Source organism: Bison bison, unplaced genomic scaffold (genome assembly GCF_000754665.1).
Source record: "Bison bison bison isolate TAMUID 2011002044 unplaced genomic scaffold, Bison_UMD1.0 scf7180017864158, whole genome shotgun sequence".
Taxonomy (NCBI): Eukaryota; Metazoa; Chordata; class Mammalia; order Artiodactyla; family Bovidae; genus Bison; species Bison bison.
In genome coordinates, this window is record NW_011494730.1 from 2,954,051 (window position 1) to 2,965,147 (window position 11,097).

General features: G+C 44.7%; 1 protein-coding gene across 1 annotated transcript in view; it reads left to right on the forward strand.

Annotated features, from left to right (window-relative positions):
• Positions 1-11,097, forward strand: part of CSMD2 (CUB and Sushi multiple domains 2) — a 655,591-nt gene that overhangs the window by 86,138 nt on the left and 558,356 nt on the right. The window contains exon 4 of the mRNA XM_010841252.1: positions 4,728-4,840. Within this exon, the coding sequence (XP_010839554.1) occupies positions 4,728-4,840 (113 nt within the window). The remainder of the gene's footprint in view (positions 1-4,727; positions 4,841-11,097) is intronic.

Genomic DNA, 11,097 nt, shown 5'->3' on the forward strand with positions numbered 1-11,097 from the left:
GTGATTTAGTTATACATACTTACGTGTCTGAGGGCTTCCCTTATGGCTCAGTGGTAAAGAATCTGTCTGCAATGCAGGAGACCTAGGTTCAATCATTGGGTTGAGAAGATCCTTGGAGAAGGAAATGGCAACTCACTCCAGTATTCTTGTCTATGAAATCCCCTGGACAGAGGTGCCTAGTAGACTACAGTCCGTGTGATCTCAAAAGTCCGACACCACTTAGTGACTAAACCACCACCACTATTCATGTATCTATCCTTTTTCATATTCTTTTCCCATATAGGTTATTCAGAGTGTTGAGTAGAGTTCTGTGTGCTATACACTAGGTCCTTGTTGATTATCTATTTTACATATAGTAGTGTGTATATGTTAACCCCAACCTCTGAATTTATACCTTCTCCCCTTGGCAACCACATGACTGTACTCTGTGAGTCTGTAAAAGATTTTTTTTAAACTAGGGATGAGTGTTGAATTTTGCCAAGTGCTTTCTCTTCATTGTTGATATGATCATGTGATTTTTCTACTTTTGGCCTGTTAATATAGTAAATTGCATTGATTTTCAGAAATTGAACCAGCCTCGTGTCCTTGGAATTAAACCCCACTTGGTTACAGTGTATAATTATTTTGTGTGTTGCTGAATTCTCTTTGCTAATGTTTTGTTAAGGCATTTTGTGTTTATGTTCTGTGGGATATTAGTCTTTAGCCTTCTTTATTTGCACTACCTTTGGTTTTGGTATCAGGGTAATATTTGCCTCATAAAATGAGTTTGGAAGTGCTCCTTCTTTCTCTTTTCTGGAAGACATGGTATAGAATTGGTGTAAGTTCTTGATGCATTTGGTAGAATTCTCTATTGAAACCTTCTGGGTCTGGGTATTTCCTTTGGGGGAATTTTTAAATGACTAATTCAATTTCCTTTATAGCCATAGGGCTATTCAAATGATTTATTTCATGTTGAAAAGCTGTGGTAGTTTGTGCTTTTCAAGGAACTGGTCCATTTCATCCAATTTGTCAAATGTATGTGTGTAATTTGTGGTATTTTCTTATTATCATTTTGATAACTATAGGCTCCGTTTCCTCAACATTTGCCAACATGATAGATGAAAAATGAGGCTTTTTGATTGAGTTTTCTTATTTTTTATATTATTTAGGTGGAGCATCTTTCTCTTTCTGTGTATATCCTTTGCTCTTTCCTTCCTTCCCTATTTCTTTTTCATATTGATTTGTTAGTATTCTTTATCGATTATGAATACTAAACTAATTCCTGTTATATATATTATATGCAGTCTTCCAAATTTGCACTTATGTTTTTTTTTACAGTTTTTTTTTTTTTTTGCTTCACATGCATGCTTTGAATTTTCATGTAATTAAATCAATCAGTATTTTCCTTTAAGGCATGTGAGGTTTCATGCTATATCCAGCAGTATTCAATCAATTTCAAGAGATAGAACCCAAATCAAACTAACTTGAACAAAAAAAAAGAAGAAAGAAAGAAAAAGGAAAAAGGAAAAAGAAAAGGAACGAATAAAGAGTGTTGGTTCATGTAGAAGGGGGTCATTCTGCACGGCTGCGTGAAGGGTCTCCACAATGCATCATCAGGACTCTGTCCCTCTTCTCTCTGTTCTGCTTTGTCTACATCTGCATGAGACATAGAAGGGGGTCATTCTGCACGGCTGCGTGAAGGGTCTCCACAATGCATCATCAGGACTCTGTCCCTCTTCTCTCTGTTCTGCTTTGTCTACATCTGCATGAGACATAGAAGGGGGTCATTCTGCACGGCTGCGTGAAGGGTCTCCACAATGCATCATCAGGACTCTGTCCCTCTTCTCTCTGTTCTGCTTTGTCTACATCTGCATGAGACATAGAAGGGGGTCATTCTGCACGGCTGCGTGAAGGGTCTCCACAATGCATCATCAGGACTCTGTCCCTCTTCTCTCTGTTCTGCTTTGTCTACATCTGCATGAGACATAATTTTCTCTACAGCAGATAGTGCCTGTGTAATGACGCAAAGGACTGATGACAGTCTTGAGCTGACAATCTAATGATTTAGAACCCCCAGATAAAGGACACTTGAAGTCTGTATATCACATCCCATGGAAGGACTCAGAACGACTCTGCTTGGGTTAGGTGCCCTCCTCATTCTTCCCTATGCCTTGAACCACTCCATAAAGATGAAGGATTTGCCGTGATTGGTCATTTGCCCAGTTCTGTGGCTAGTGAGTGGGTAGGGTACCTGTGGGAACCCAATGCACTGACAGCTCTCTCAAAGAATGATGGGTGGGTAGAAGCCAATGGAGTTCTCTAACCATACTCAGAAAGACCTTCCTCAGTAAGCAGATTAAACAATTGTTTTCTTCTAATGTGTATGGCTTCATTATTTGACATATGAATTTTTTTGCCTTTGAGAAAATGGGGGACATAGAGACAGAAAGACAGGGGCAGGGATGGGGAGAGAATATGGGATAATGGAGAGACTCTTTGCTGGGTGTTTGTATACCTGAAAAGAAGATGACCTTGAAACGTATTTGGTCTCCCATTTTAGTTTGATGACTTTGCCTTCTCTTTTCCTTCAATTTATTCTGTGTTAACCTGAATCCTATAAGATTAGGATGGTGGGAAATACAAGGGATTCACCCTGCATGGGGCTTTTCATGGTGGGTGTTACAAACATCTGATTTAATTTGGTTGAACTCAATACCCATGCGTTTCAGGGGACATCTGGGTGTCCAGATATTATAAAAATGGGAGGAACAGAGCTGAACCAGGGGGCACGACAGATATCCCTTACTACTTGAAAATGGAGGTAAAGCTATGCCTTGAATTCCTCCCTGAGCCCTTCTGGGTGTGCAGGTGAGCCTCAGGTAGAGAATAAAAGACAAAAGTGGACAGGAGCCTGGCCACCCCACCGCCACCTTTGTGCACAATCTCATCACCTGTGGGGGCCAACCTGTGTGGATGCCTGGAAGCAGACTTCTTCCCTAAAATATGTCCCCAAATGTTCAGTGAAGGCTTCATTGTTTTATCTTTTTAACGTTAGAAGAATCTTTCAAAGATGACTCTCTTGTGCTGAAAGCATGCTATTTCAGATTCAACAATTCCTTTCGTTTCACCTCTATTTCTTTTTCTTCACTTAACTAGTGGGGAAAAAATTACGCATTTTAATTTTAAAAGCATGTACAATATGATCCCATTTGTATGAGATTATTTCATTGAATATGATCTGAACTACTGATCCTTCCATCTCTTTGTGTGTCAACTGTCAAGAATGATTATTTCTAGATTGCATTGGGTTTTTATTTTTTGCTTTCATCTTTTAAAAATAATAAGCACTTATCATTTCTATAAAAGCAGTAGACCTATTCCTTTTAAAGGATAAAGTCTAGGGTAAGAAGGATCCACATTCTGCTACTTAGAGTTGGATATATTTTCCTCTGTATGTGAATAAATAAATACTGTCTGTTGGTGATCATTCATTGTAAATTTGTGGCAAAGTCTACTCAGAGCCTCAAAGGACCCCAGCCAGAAAGGGAGGAGTTACTGAAAGTTCAGTGTTACTGAAGCAAACTTGCATCTGGTGCCCATGTGTAGTAATACCACTGACACCAGGCTGTGGTTTGTTGTAGGACACCAAGCAAGGAGCCCAGGCTGCTAGTGCGTAAAAAGCCCCAACCCCCCGAAGGCTTTCGGCAAAAGGCTTTTAAAGATAGGGTGATGGAGGCAGGTTGTGAGTAAATGATCAGTGAACATTCTTCTGATTGGTTGGTGGTGAGGTCACTGGGACTCAGCATCATCAAGCTTCTGTTTCCAATCAGTCTGGGGATCTATGTGCCGTAGGCTGCATACAGTTAACTTCTTCCACCTGGCGGGTATTTCAGTATCTGCAAAAAGAGCTCGAAGGACATGGCTCAGAATATTATTTTGGAGAAGGAAATGGCAACCCACTCCACTATTCTTGCCTGGAGAATCCCGTGGACAGAGGAGCCTGGTGGGCTGCTGTCCATGGGGTCACACAGAGTTGGACACAACTGAAGCGACTTAGCACGCATGCATATATGCATTGGAGAAGGAATGGCAACCCACTCCACTTCTCTTGCCTGGAAAATCCCATGGATGGAGGAGCCTGGAAGGCTGCAGTCCAAGGGGTCATTGAGGGTCGGACACAACTGAGCGACTTCACTTTCACTTTTCACTTTCATGCATTGGAGAAGGAAATGGCAACCCACTCCAGTGTTCTTGCCTGGAGAATCCCAGGGACGGGGGAGCCTGGTGGGCTGCCGTCTATGGGGTCGCACAGAGTCGGACACAACTGAATCGACTTAGCAGCAGCAGCAGGAGGAGGCTACAGTTTATCTATAGATAAGATGCAGGTGGAGGACATGGGTGGAGGGAGTCTGTTCTAGGAAGGGCACATAGGATCCTGTTTGGGTACATCAGGAGAAGAAACTGGAGGAGGAGAAAGAGAAGAGACATAAATGAGGCAGACCTGCAGATTAGGGGTAGCCCATGGCTTGGGAGAGTAGGCCCATATTTCTGTGACTGGTCTCCATCACTTTTGCTGGGAATTACTTTATCTTGGAACACCTTGCATGTGCCTGGTGTTCAGCTTCTTTCATATCCTTCCCCGTGCCTAAATCAGCATCATGCATCCAGCATGTGCTCAATAAATGCGTACCGGATGTGCAGTTCCCGGGGGATTCATCCTCCCTCCAGCTCACCTCTTTGTCTTTCAGGCTCACAGGCTTTCAGCTGCCAGCCACCATCGTCAGTGCGGCCACCACCCTCTCTCTGCGCCTCATCAGTGACTACGCGGTCAGCGCACAGGGATTCCACGCCAGCTATGAGGGTAGGTGTCTCGGCCTGGCCTGCGGGAGCCTGGGGTGTGAGGTTCGAATAGCCACAGGCAGGGTTGCGCGGTTCTCAGCTGCCGAGAAGGGCTTCTTCAGATTCAAAGCTTGTGTGTGTCCTAAGGAGGCTGCTTGCTAACCAGTAACTCAGTTACTTAAATTGCTCCTGCCGTGTTTCTAGGAAGCTGAGACTTGAAATCAGACCTCAGCTGCAATCGTTTATCTTGAGGGTCTGGTAACATCTGCTCTCTCCCCTTAACTGGGTTTTGTTGTGTTTCTATTTTTTTAAATTCTGTTTTCTCCTGGGCTTCACTGTATTACCAAGTACCTCAACTTGGTTTTGGAAATAAGGGAGATATAAACCCTAAGTAGAAGACATAAAAGAAGTAGCTTGAAATTTTTTTTTGCTCACTATGGTGACTGCAAGGAGTCAGCTTTATATCATTCAGAGGAGAACAATCAATTTTTCTTTAATAGCAGAGATTAGGGTTTCTTGGTTTGAGTTATGCAAATAAGTTCCATTTCTCTCAGCCTGTTTAACTATGGTGTTAGCATTCAAATTAACACTAATATCCTCAGATTATACACTATTATTATTATTAACTTTATTATATTAGTTCAGAAGGTGGTACATCGAGATCGCTGTCATTTCCCTGTGAAATTTACATCTCATTAATAGGTAATTATGCTGCTCTTGGCTAAGACCCACACTGCTATTTTGTGTTGAGATCATTAATAGGCATATTTTAAGACTGTTAATGATAATTAATAACAGCAATGACATAACACCCTAGTAAAGCACGCCAGTTATGTGAAGGCTTTCCTCCTCTTGCCTCTAAGAACTTAATAAGTGATGCTTTCTTGAATGGAATTATAGGAATATAGAAATAGATACCACCTTTGTCTTGGCTAGGAATACATGACAGAAAGAGGGCAAATCCTACCTCCCTTGGCAAAATTCATGCCTGTTGGTATTGGGTGGAGGGGATGCAGTTTGGTGCTTTATCCTAAGTGATTTAGGGCTCCTGAGAAGGAACCTGAAGAGGGGTATCAGTTATTTTTAACTAACGATACTAAGAAGGCTCCAGAGAAAGTTTCACATGCCTTTAATTGAGGGCTTCTGACAGAACTCCAGATTGCTTTAACAGAGAGCTCCTGAAAAGACCTACCTGTCTTTAAAGTGAAGTGTCCTGGGATATCCCAATTCTTTGAAACAAAGACTCGGTTCCTCCCCAAAGCAAGACTGTGATCTTGGTCATCCTGGTTGTGTCCTCAGCCGGATCCTTTGGCTGTTAACCCAAACTAAGTCTCTTGAGTCTCAGTTAATCTCCTGATGAAGAGAGACGTCTTCAGAAGCTTCTTCCACAGTCTTTCAGCTGTGGGGAGGCTGGCGGGGCCTGGGGATGGTGCAGGGAGTGAGTCACAGACACTAGAGCTGGTGGCCTGAGCGATCCCAGGAGGGGCGGGCACACTAGGTGACCTTGTGTGAGATGTCCTCCTTTAGCAATGTTTGTGGATCTGTGTCTGACGCCTGGGCTTTCATGAGGTTTTAGGGAAAAAGTGTCCTATTGATCCCTGACCACACTACCTGCTTTGGGAAACAAAGCCAAGTGCTTCTCCATCAGCCAGAGCAGAGCTGAAGGCACATTCCCAGAGCCCTTTAAAATCAGAGGTTCTAGCCAGGAATTCATGGGAAGGTCTAGAGGGGCATCAAAGGTGTGAAAACCCCTTATAATTAGAAGCCACATAATCAAAATATAAGGGCATGTGCATTTTTTTTTTTTTCTTGAAAGTGTCCAGAAGAGGGATCAATAAACTATGGCCCACCTGGCTAAATCCAGCTTCTGGCTTGTCTTTGTAAATAAAGTTTTATTAGAACTCAGCCAAGCCCTTTTGCTGTTGTTGTCTATGACTGTCTGTATGTACTACAACTCCAAACTTGAGTTATTGCCACAGAGACCACATGGCTTGCAAAACTGAAAATATTTGCTATCTGGCCCTTTACCCCAAATGTTTGATGACCCCTGGTCTAGAATTGTGCTATCCTGTACAGTAGCCTTTAACCACTTGCCACTTTCATATTTACATGAATAAAACTTTAATAAAACTTAAATTCCTTTTCCCAGTTGCACCAGCCTCCTCTCAAGTGTTGGGTAGCCACGTGTGGCTTGTGGCTCCCATACCGGGCAATATGAGAACGTTTGTATCGCTGCAGAGAATGCTTCTAGATTCCTAGACAGAGCGAGCCGGACTTCCATCGACTCACAAAGGGTCTGTGATTCAATGAGATTACACTTTAAGATAAAGTGGAGGTAGCAGCCCAGACACATGAAGGATCAATGGTGCAGAAGGAAGGGCCTGCCCTATCTCAGCTGCATAATGGTACTGTGTTATGCTGTGCTAGGTCACTTCAGTCCTGTCCAACTCTTTGCAGCCCCATGGACTGTATGTACCCTGCCAGGCTCCTCTATCCATGGGGATTCTCCAGGCAAGAATGCTGGAGTGAGTTGCCATGCCCTCCTCCAGGGGATCTTCTGAACCCCAGGATTAAACCCTTATCTCCTGTGGCTCCTGCATTGCAGGCAGATTCTTAACCACTGAGCCAGCAGGGAAGCCCTTGCGTAATGATACCAGATCGCTAAGTCATTGGCATTGAGAAGACAAAGCTTCCAGGTGAGGCCTGGGCAGACCCTGGACAGTGCAAACAGGTTGCTGTGGTTGAGTGACTCTCTGCAGTCACCTGCGCAGGGTTTCCGCCAACTCCACGGTCTGTGTGGCTCTGTCTTTGTGCCTGGCAGAGTGACTCGCATGCAGGCATCTGTGCTAACAGGAGAGGCAAAAGCAGGAAAGCCGAGGCTGTGGCTTGATCTCACTGATCTGGCTCGGGACTGGACCATGGGGCAATTTGTGCATCCGGGAAAGTGTGAGTTGCACTGACTTTTGAGATATCCAAAGTGGAAGGGTCAGGAGGGCAGGTGGCAGAGACCAGCAGGGGCAGCCACAGCTGCGGATGAACCATGTGACATGTTACATCCACAGTGGTCAGGGGTCCCCTCTGTCACTGGACTTCTCAACAAGGCATAAGACAAGCCCCTGTTTAGGGCCTTGCTGATTAATACTAGTAGCTTGGCCCTGGAAGTGAGTAACTGGGTGATGCTGGGCAGATTTTTAAACTCTCCGAGCCTCGTTGGAGGGAGGGGGTGATCCAGTGATCCAAAAGATATTGAAGATTTGGCTCTCCGAGGAAGAAGTGAGCCCTCCCCTCCACTCAGAGCCCACCTTAGTCGTTTGTGCTAGACAACAAGCAGACAGGCAGACTGGCTCTAGAGACCCCCTCACCTTCCCCGCATCAGCCCAGGCTGCCCCCAGCCCAGGCAGCCTCCTCACTTGCACCCTTTTGGACATCGCTGGCCCTTTCTAAATGCCATCAGGGCCCCACTCTCGTAGCTCCGCTGGCTGACATCCCTGAAAGTCTGCTATCAAAAGCAGTCTCATCCTCCTCCACCCTCCTCGGGAGAGTGAAAAGTACAGATAAGGAACTGAACTGTTGCTAGGGATTTGGGAGAAAGGTGAAGTCAGGTGAAGGGTGTCAGCTCAGAGCTGCTGCTGCTTCAAGGAAAAGATCAAAAAGGCCAATCATCAAAGCCCGAGATGACAGGAGATGCTTGATTCGTAATCCCTGGGGGCAAGAGTGTGGGCTGTGGCCACGGACAGGAGGGAAGGGGATCAACTTGTGTTAAGCGCTGACTGTATGCCAGGCACTTTACATACATTATCTCATTTAATCCCCGAGATAGCCCCACGGACAGACCTCACTATCTCCATCTTACAGATGTTGGAGCTGGGACTCAGGAGTTTTGTGTTCTGATTAAGGCTACTTGATGACCAGGAGTTTCAAAGTAACTTCTCTGGCTCTAAAGGCTATGCTCATCTCCTACTCTGTACTCCCCACAAAACTCCTGAAGGAAAGCAGAGATGGGTGACTCTCTCTTATGGGCAAGTGGATTGGAACTAAGTCAGAAGCAGGGTGGACACAGGAAGCCTGCCTTGGATTCAGCTTCCTGATGTCTGGCTTGGGTCATCTCAGAGAGGCAATAAGAGATATGTCCAGACTCAGCTAAAGTTTCAGATAAAATACAAGATGCCTAATTAATCTGTATTTTATATTATTCAAATTTTTAAATTTTGAAAAAAATTTTTTTTAGCATAAGTATATCCCCAAGATGCTTACTCCTTGGAAGGAAAGTTATGACCAATCTAGATAGCATATTCGAAAGCAGAGACATTACTTTGCCAACAAAGGTCCATCTAGTCAAGGCTATGGTTTTTCCAGTGGTCATGCATGGATGTGAGAGTTGGACTTTGAAGAAAGCTGAGCCCCGAAGAATTGATGCTTTTGAACTGTGGTGTTGGAGAAGACTCTTGAGAGTCCCTTGGACTCCAAGGAGATCCAACCAGTCCATTCTGAAGATCATCCCTGGGTGTTCTTTGGAAGGAATGATGCTAAAGCTGAAACTTCAGTACTTTGGCCACCTCATGCGAAGGGTTGACTCATTGGAAAAGACTCTGATGCTGGGAGGGATTGGGGGCAGGAGGAGAAGGGGACAATAGAGGATGAGATGGCTGGATGGCATCACCGACTCGATGGATGTGAGTTTGAGTGAACTCTGGGAGTTGGTGATGGACAGGGAGGCCTGGCGTGCTGCGATTCATGGGGTCGCAAAGAGTCGGACACAACTGAGCAACTGAACTGAACTGACTGATATCCCAAGTATTTCATGGGACATACTTTTTTTAAATTGATGGATAATTGCTTTACAGTATTGTGTTAGTTTCTGCCATACATCAACATGAATCAACCATAAGTATACATATTAATATGTCCCCTCCCTCTTGAACGTCCCTGCCACCTCCCATCCCATTCCACCCCTCTAAGTTGTCACAGAGCACCAGGTCATGGAACATACTTATACTAAAAAGTTGCATATTCTTTGTCTAAAATTATTTTTTTTGGCTGCATCGGGCCTTAGCTGTGGGCTGTAGTACCTTTTGTTGTGGCACTCGGGCTCAGTAACCCTGAGACACGTGGGGTCCTAGTTTCCTGACTGGGGATTGACCCTGTGTCCCTTGCACTGCAAAAGTGAAGTCACTCAGTCGTGTCTGACTGACTCTTTGCGACCCCATGGACTGTAGCCTACCAGGCTCCTCCCTCCATGGGATTCTCCAGGCAAGAGTACTGGAGTGGGTTGCCATTTCCTTCTCCAGGGGATCTTCCTGACCCAAGGATTGAACCCGGGTCTCCCACATTGCGGGCAGATGCTTTAACCTCTGAGCCACCAGGGAAGCCCTTGCCCTGCAAGGTGCATTCTTAACCACTGGACCACCAGGGAAGTGCCCAGTGTCCTGTATTTTTATCTGCTATCTGGCTGCCTCATTCCCAGCACTGATCCCCAGGAGTTTTAACCCGACTCATCTCCTCCTCCCCCTCCTCTTCCTGCCCAGACCTGCCCACGTTCCCCTCTGCCCAGTACGGGCCGCCCACTTACTGCAGAGGATGTAGCTTCCCTTCCTCCCTTCTTGTGAGTGTTCATTTGACAGCTCTCTGCACCTTCGCACGTGTGCGCACAGATGCGGATCCATGTGCACTTGGGGTTACACTGTGTGTGTAGTTCTGTAGTCTGGTTAATGAGGCTGACACTTTTCTGTGATAATAAAACAGCCCCGCTTTGTTCTTTCTAATGAATATCAGTGAAGGAGCCATTGTGGTTTGCCTGTACCCCAGCTATTTAACCAGTCATCTTTTGGGGACATTTAAGTGAAGAGCATCCTTGTACATACAACTTAAACCCTCATCTAATTATCTTAGGATAAATTCTTTGAAGTGCAATTGCTGGGTCAAAGAGTGTGTCGATCTTCCATTTTAATACATAATCCCATGGTATCTGTAGGAAGATCTTACCGGGATATAAGAGGGCCCATCCCTGCTCTTTACCTACGTTGCACGTTGGGGAGTTTTAAGTTAGTTTCATTGATTAAAATAGATGTGATGAGATCACATTTGTGGTTATAATTTTCGTCTCTCTGATGATACGGAAGGCTGAGCACCTGTCATCACTTTCCGGCCTTTTGTAGATCATTTTGTAAATTGCCTGTCCCTGTCTCTGCCTACTTTTCTTTTCGGGTGTTAGTATTTTTTTCTTTTCCTTTTTGTAAGTGGTTTTGCATATTAAGGCTGTGAGTTTTATGGGTTTCCTTT